Source organism: Lactuca sativa, chromosome 9 (genome assembly GCF_002870075.4).
Source record: "Lactuca sativa cultivar Salinas chromosome 9, Lsat_Salinas_v11, whole genome shotgun sequence".
Lineage (NCBI taxonomy): Eukaryota > Viridiplantae > Streptophyta > Magnoliopsida > Asterales > Asteraceae > Lactuca > Lactuca sativa.
Genome location: NC_056631.2, coordinates 13,913,365 through 13,921,178, shown reverse-complemented (window position 1 = coordinate 13,921,178; position 7,814 = coordinate 13,913,365). Strand labels below are relative to the sequence as shown.

Below are 7,814 nucleotides of genomic sequence, written 5' to 3'. Positions count from 1 at the left end.
AAACCTTCAATTGAGATGTTCATCTACAAAAACGTTTTTATACTGTTTTGCAAATTGCACCCAAACATTAGTTGAATTTTACTTACATGGTCCTAGTTAAGAAGATCGATTAGCTTTCTGACAAGACCTCAAATGAAATTAACGTAAAATCTGAGTCACCAACCTTAATCAGTAACGATTCCTCATTGTCACTTCTTCAATCGAACCTAGCCTATAACAATTTGTCGTTTCTTCAATCGAACCTGGTTACTTCACCATATCTCTTGTTTCTCCAAAGAGTGCCAATCTTAGCATATTTCATTCTAGACCGACATATTGTCTTCCTTTAATGGTGACGCTGATTTGTTTGAAGGCGATGAAACACCATCGGAGGTTTGGGAGGGGTTCAAACCCGACGAGAGAAATACAAAGAATATTTATGAGAAGAGAAAAGGTGGATTGATGCTTTTGTGGGGTGCGGTGGAGAAAGTCGTGCGCACTTCGACGAATTTGAAGCATGTGTGGAATGGATCGTCTATGGTAGTTATTGATGTTTTTGTGGACTCATCTGGAATAAAGGAGTAATAGATGAGGCACTAGAGGAATAAGCGAAAGGTTCGAGAAGTAAGAAGGAATGAATAAGTCAGACGAACACAGAAAGACAACACGTGCCCAAACTCCACTTTCAAAAAAAATAAATCGGCCAAAACAGCAAATCGGCCAAACTCCACTTTCAAAAAAGTAAATCGGCCAAAACAGCAAAAACTATAATTACAAGGACCAAAAGTGATAACATTTTAAAAAAGATGTGGCAAATACCTAAAACCCCTAAAATGTATTGTACTTAAGGACATCCTCTCTCTCTTAATTATATATGTAATGATATTCTTTGAACACATAAAAAGATAGTTCAATGGTTAAATAATATATACAAAAGTAAAGAAAATGAGTAAACGAAAAAGACGTTTGTTATCTTTATAAATTATTATCCCTTAATAATATACAAACTGTTATTATAAATCAGAATTTAGAGCAATCTTTTAGTATATATACATATAAAAAAGAAGAAGTAAAATACATAGACAAACACCATCGAGGGGTGGCTAAGTTCAACCTCATACCTCCTCGTAAGCTTCATTGTAGTTATTATATATAAATTTAAAATATTAAACAAAGTGCACCAAAAATAACAATATTTGATGCAATCTTAATTATTTGGTGTTGATGGTGCGTTTTGCAGCTTCGATATGATCTTTGACAACATCAGCAGACGCCTCGGCTTTTCCAACCACTGTATCTTGCACTTTCTGGGCGGCGTCCTTAGTGGCGCTCCAAGCTTCTTGTGCTGATTGCTTTGCTTTCTCGGTAATGTTCTCTGTCGCTCCGGCGGCAGCTTTCGATTGGTTCGCCACCTTGTAACAAAATCATGTCAATTTTTTAATATTAAAAATAAAAGGGCCGACTATATATACTCCCGACGTTTCAAAATAATAGTCTATTTTTGATTTTTGAAGTCGTTTTATTCAACTTTGACCTTAAATATTTTTATTTGTGTTATATATATTATTTAATAAAACTTATAACCATTGAACTATTAATTTAGGACGGAGGATATATATATATATATATATATATATATATATATATATATATATATATATATATATATATATATATATATATATATATATATATATATATATATATATACTCCCTACGTTCCAAAATAATAGTCCACTTTTGATTTTTAAAGTCGTTCTTATTCAACTTTGACCTTAAATATTTTTATTTGTGTTATATATTATTTGATAAAACTTATAAACATTGAACTATTAATTTGGTACGGAGATAATATATATATATATATATATATATATATATATATATATATATATATATATATATATATATATATATATATATATATATATATATATATATATATATATATATATATATATATATATATATATATATATATGAAAGGAATAATTTAGGGTGTATTTGGGTTATCATAAAAGTGATTTTTATGAAAAATATTTATTAGTTTATGGTTTTTAGGAAAAACAGTTTTTATAAAATATTTGGATTCAAAAAACTGTTTTTTAGTTTGTTTGTTTTTTAAAAAACTAATAAGCTAATAAGTTATTTTCAAAAGCTATCCCAAACAGGTATTTAATATTTAAAAGTTTGAGTGAGAAAATGAATTGAAATGCTTACATAGCCTGCGTGAGAAGCTGTTTTCTCTTTAATTTGGCTCCCAGCGTTTTTCAGCTCGTCGATAGCACGCTTGGCTGTATCCGACGGCGAGGGTGACGACACAAATCGCACCTATTAATTGATTACAAGTTTTATATATTTGATCTGATTCATATATTTCCCAAATATAATAAAAGAAATCAATCGAAGCAAAATGTATGTTGAGTTTTGAAATGTTGAGAATAAAGATAAAGATTAAAAGGACCTGGGGGTGGGTAATTAGTGTAGGGTTGGAGCCAAAAACTCTCGAACCCAATGCGGTGCGAACCATAACGCGGGTGGTCTGGACCATTGTTGCTGTGACTCCAGCCATTTTTCACCTTATTATCTCTTTTCAGTTAATGGATTTTTAAATTTTTCCAAATTGAGCTCTATATTTTTTTTTTCTTTTTGCATATATGGAAAGAAACTCAAGAGATGAAAAAGCAAACTGTCGCTCCTTTTGTGGTTAAAATTAAAATACAATAACGAAAAAAGAGTAAAACCGTCAATTGTTAGACTTGTTCTTCGTTTCTAAGAGAATTGTGGATAAACAACCAAAATTTATTGTATGGTATATAATTAGACTTATTTATTTATTTATTAATATAAGTGATTTTATTCTCAATTTTCCAAAGTATATAATTCACAATTTTGAAATTGGGTACACGTAAAACGAAAAATTATCATATAAGCTTGTTACCTAGTTTTTTTTTTTTTTTTTTTTTTTTTTTTTTTTTTTTTAATGAAACGGCAAACTAACTAATCTACTCCTAAATAACCACATATATCTCCACTGAGACTTGAACCCCTGACATCTCATATGAGATGGTCACTCCATACCACTAGGCCATTGGCCCATTGGTACTTGTTACCTAGTTAACTAACAGGTATTATGATGTGTGGTTAGAAAATAATTATCTTACTTGAACTTTTAATAATATAAACCAATGTTCACAATTTTTCATCATTTATAAAAAATTGATGTACTGTTTGATAGCTTTTTAATTTTTTAATTAAAAAAATTTTAATTTTTCAGATTCAAAGTCATTTGATAATTTTTTAATTTTTATATCTTAATTGTTCAGCACTCTTTTAATTTTTAAAATGGCTTGTATCTAAATAAAAAAAAAAAAAGTAACATATACTGAAAAGACTCAAATTCTTTCAGCAAACTTGTTTCCCTCCTCTCTTTCTATTTCACACGATTGCCTCTCTTTTTCCTTACCCTGCTATCTCCGTCCACTTAAAAATTCAGACCAATCATGTCAAACAACCCTAAATCATATTGACGATGGTAATCAAATGATATACAATTTTACTCATATATCATTGTTTTCTTTATATGTTCATTAAACTGTATTTTACCATTTAAAGGAAACTATCTTACAAAGATTATGGTTCAAAAACAAATTTTAAAATTTGTGTTATCTTATTCGGTAGATGACGAAGGGATGACGAAAACATACAGCGGCATGCCTTTGGGCTTTGGTCCAAGCCCAAATTCCGGTTACAAGTTTTAATCAAGACCAAGCCTAATAGCTATTACATGATCATAACTTTGGGCTTAGATTAAACAACCCTTAAGGAATTATTTTATTCGATATTATTATTTTGTTTGATTAATCCCAAAATGTTTGAAATTGTTCATCTATAATATTATTTGAAAATTTCTACCGATAGATAAAAGTTATTAAACTTAATCCCCGTTGATGTAATATTTTAAATAAATCAAAGCATGGCTATATAAGTTCATTTAGAGGTGGGTATCGGGCATGTTAACAGAAATGCGTTTGGTACCGGGTAAGAAAATAAGGAGTAATAGTTTGTTGAAAATTTTTGAGTTGTTTACGAAATATTTTTATGCAAACAAATTAATTACGTAAAAGAAAATACAGTTTAAATCAATTTATGTAACAAGGACCCAAGTGGAACATACTTAACAACAAACCATATAACATACTTAACAACAAACCATATGGTATTTAGAATTTTACTTTAACTGCAATAGAGATCTCCATAATCTAATAAATGAATATGTTTATTTTTTATTGACAAATATGATATTATTAGAACTTTTCATTAATATTATATGTTACATATCATGTCACTTGTCAACTTATTAATTATCAATTTTAAATTTCAAATTTCTCACTCTAATTACATTAAATTAATAATTGATTCTCCATTTTAAAGTTTTAAATTTTTAACTTTTTCATTTTAATTAAATTAAACTAATAACATTATATTAAAATATAAAATAAAACTAATACAAATTATAAGGTGATATTACTTCCCGTATTTATTTAAATCAACGATTATAATTTTATATAACTAAAAAAATATCTCTTAAATAATAATTTATTTAAAATAATTGATTAATAATTTTGATTTTTTAATATGAAATTTTAATTAATTTTATAATTGTGGTTCTTATTAGTAATAAACTAGTTATTTAATATATAGCTGGGTTTTTTTAATATGTGCCCTAAAGGTACATATAAAAACATTAATCAATATTCTTTATAATTAATGTATTTTACATTTAGTTATAATATTATTACACACAATTAATATTTATCACATTCAATTATGTTAATATTTCTTATAATTAATACTTCAATTAATGTTTCTTATATATGTCATTAGGTCACATATTAGAAAATCCCCTTATAATTAGATCTTTATCTATCGATATCCATATAAAACATACAAGAATAATTACTAGAGTTCCAATTACAAACATGATACCACCTATGTTTTCTTAAGTGTGAGAAAGTCAAACACACTGGTTTTTTTTTTTTTTTGAAATTTCTTGAGTTGTTTACAAAAATATTTTTTGGAAACTAACTTTTTAAAATGTCTTAAAGTTGTCAAATAATATATTTTATACTTTAAAAGGATAATCGACTCATATTTTCTGTATAGTTATCCGACATTTCATATTTTCTGTATAGTTATCCAACATTTAAGGTTGAATATGTCACATCTTTTTTAAATTTTACACTTTTTGCCAATATTTTAAATTGTATTATAGAAAACATGAGTTTGTTATATTTTTAAACCAAAAATCGGTTACTTAATAATTTTAAAACATTTTGAAAAGTTGGTCCCCGAAAAATAGGGAAAACTACAATAAAGTCCCTATGTATTGCCCGTATAATTGATTTAGCCCTTATATATATATATATATATATATATATATATATATATATATATATATATATATATATATATATATATATATATATATATATATATATTGCAATTTAGTCCTAAATACCTGTAAACGTAATCAAAACGGGATATTTAATAGGTTAGCCGGTATCTAACTGATGTGGCAGCTTACGTGGAAGTCATCATGTTAAATAACATCCTACGTGCCATTTAAGAGGGCTAAATCATTGAATCGAGCTCGTCTTCTTCATTCTCCAGTCAAAGGAGCGAACGATTATGGCAAATTGGCAACAGGAAATCGATGTCGAGTTCATCAAGCACCAACATCAGAACGTGCTATTGTGGAGATAGGGTTGGAATGTGGACATCATGGACTCGAAAGAATCCAGGTCGGAGGTTTTTTGGTTGCCCAAATTACATGGTATAGAATCTTCAAATCTCACTCAAATTCTTCTAATCCTCTAAATTTCCCATTTTTCTATGTTAAACACATGTATCTTGCTATGTTATGTAGGATGAAGAGAAGGACTGTGGGTATTTTCGTTGGATTGACCCACCACTATTGAATAAGTGGTATAAAGAAAGAATGTATGAGTTAGGAGCTATTGCTAATGGGGGTGTAGCTATTCCTTTTAATAACCCTGTTAATGAAGGTGAAATACCTGTTGATGGCCCTATTGCCCCTGTGAATGTTGATGTCCCTATTGCCCCTGCGAATGCTCTTGAACCTGATAATCAAATTGCAATGTGTGATAATACACATGTGCCTAGTAATGAATTTGGATTCTGCAAGTGGATGATGGTTTGTTTCGTTTGTTTCATTGTAGGGATGATGTATGCTTAGTTTAGTGTAAGTTGTAGGGTATTATGGTATGGTAGGGATGATGTAATCTTTTGGTTTGTTATCATGATGTAATAGATAAATGTTCTCGTGGATCATGTAATGTTTTGGTTAATGAAATGGCAATATGTTATTATGGTTTGCATAAATGGTGTACACTTGACAAATATGACCATGATTTAACAATTGGTGTTGAATTTGGGACTAAAATGATCATCATTGACAACAAACCAATAAAGTTCCAAATCTGGGACACAGTTTGTCTCCTTCTTTTCTTCTATACCTTATTCCCTTGTTACATTTATTATAACAAGAAATCTTAAAAAATCTCGTCTTTTTTCTTTATCTATTTGTTAGGCTGGTCAAGAATCATTTAGATCAATAACAAGATCTTACTACAGAGGTGATGTTGGTGCCCTTCTTGGTTTGCATAAATGGTGTACACTTGACAAATATAACCATGTTAAGGGCATTCACAATGTTTCAATGTGGCTAAAATAATTAAACAACAAACTCCAATATGTCATTACCAACCATGTTAAGGGCATTCACAATGTTTCAATGTGTTTACAAAAGATGTACAAAATATGGTTATCAGTAATTTAAGGGCATTCACAAAAAATATACAAAAGTAGCATTCACAAAAGATGCACAAAAGTAGCATTCACAAAAGATGTACCAAAATACCCTTACTACCCTTAACACCCTAACACCCTAATCCAACTCCAATGCTGAATTTGAAGAAGTCCCAACACATCCCATCTTCTTCAGCTTGGTTTTAACAATCCTCTCAGAGGGCCTTCTTCTTTTCACAATCCTAAGGTGTACTGGTAATTCATGGGTGTCATTAATGCCTTCTTCTTCTTCCTCACTTTCTGGTTGTGTCTCAGGGATAATTTCTTCAGCCCCATCTTGTGTCTCAGTCTGAGGTGGATACTCCTCTTCCTATAAAACATCAAGCAATTAATAACATAAATGAATGTAAACGTTAAGGTAATATAGAGGGTTTACCATAGACATAGGAAGAACTTGTTCAATAGTGTCATTGTAATCATTGAGTTGTTTCATATGTGAATCTTTCAGACTAAGTGACTTTTTAATTTCTTCAGTTGAATACCCTGATAGTTTCAAATCTTGCATTGCCTTCCATAAATGGACTAAATATTTTTCAGGAATAGTGTCATTCTCATTTTCAACTCCACCACCTTCAACTTCAGCCACTCCACCACCTTCAATTCCAACAGATGTCTTACTATCCCTACCACCTTTTTTACTACCCCTACCACCTCTCTTACTACCCCTACCACCTCTGTTAGCCACTACATCACCTGTGTTACCCACTACACCACCTCTGTTACCCCCTCTACCACCTCTGCTACCCCTTGCACCACCTCTACTACCTCTGACACCACCTCTTAGACCACCTCTAGTCCAATGACTGATATCAGGATCCAATCTTGGTCTACCCATTTTTTTCTTGGGTTTGGGTTCTGGTGTGACCTTGGGATTCTTACAGGATGCCTTGTTATGACCCCTTTGAAGACAATTTTTGCATTGGACTGTCCTTCCTATTCCAGTA

At 30.2% G+C, this 7,814-nt stretch overlaps 2 protein-coding genes across 2 annotated transcripts; one reads left to right on the top strand and one right to left on the bottom strand.

Annotated features, from left to right (window-relative positions):
- Positions 1-1,101: 1,101 nt before the first annotated feature.
- Positions 1,102-2,612, bottom strand: LOC122195851 (uncharacterized protein At4g13230). Its single transcript, XM_042898081.2, has 3 exons — positions 2,444-2,612; positions 2,200-2,310; positions 1,102-1,391 (listed from the first exon to the last, which is right to left on the bottom strand). Exons 1-3 carry the CDS (start codon positions 2,549-2,551, stop codon positions 1,191-1,193), a joined length of 420 nt encoding a protein of 139 aa, XP_042754015.1. The 5' UTR covers positions 2,552-2,612; the 3' UTR covers positions 1,102-1,190.
- Positions 2,613-5,692: 3,080 nt separating this feature from the next.
- Positions 5,693-6,736, top strand: LOC128128848 (uncharacterized). Its single transcript, XM_052767619.1, has 4 exons — positions 5,693-5,815; positions 5,909-6,196; positions 6,314-6,373; positions 6,593-6,736. The coding sequence occupies exons 1-4, from the start codon at positions 5,696-5,698 to the stop codon at positions 6,734-6,736; spliced, it is 612 nt and encodes a 203-aa protein (XP_052623579.1). The 5' UTR covers positions 5,693-5,695.
- The last annotated feature ends 1,078 nt before the right edge of the window (positions 6,737-7,814 follow it).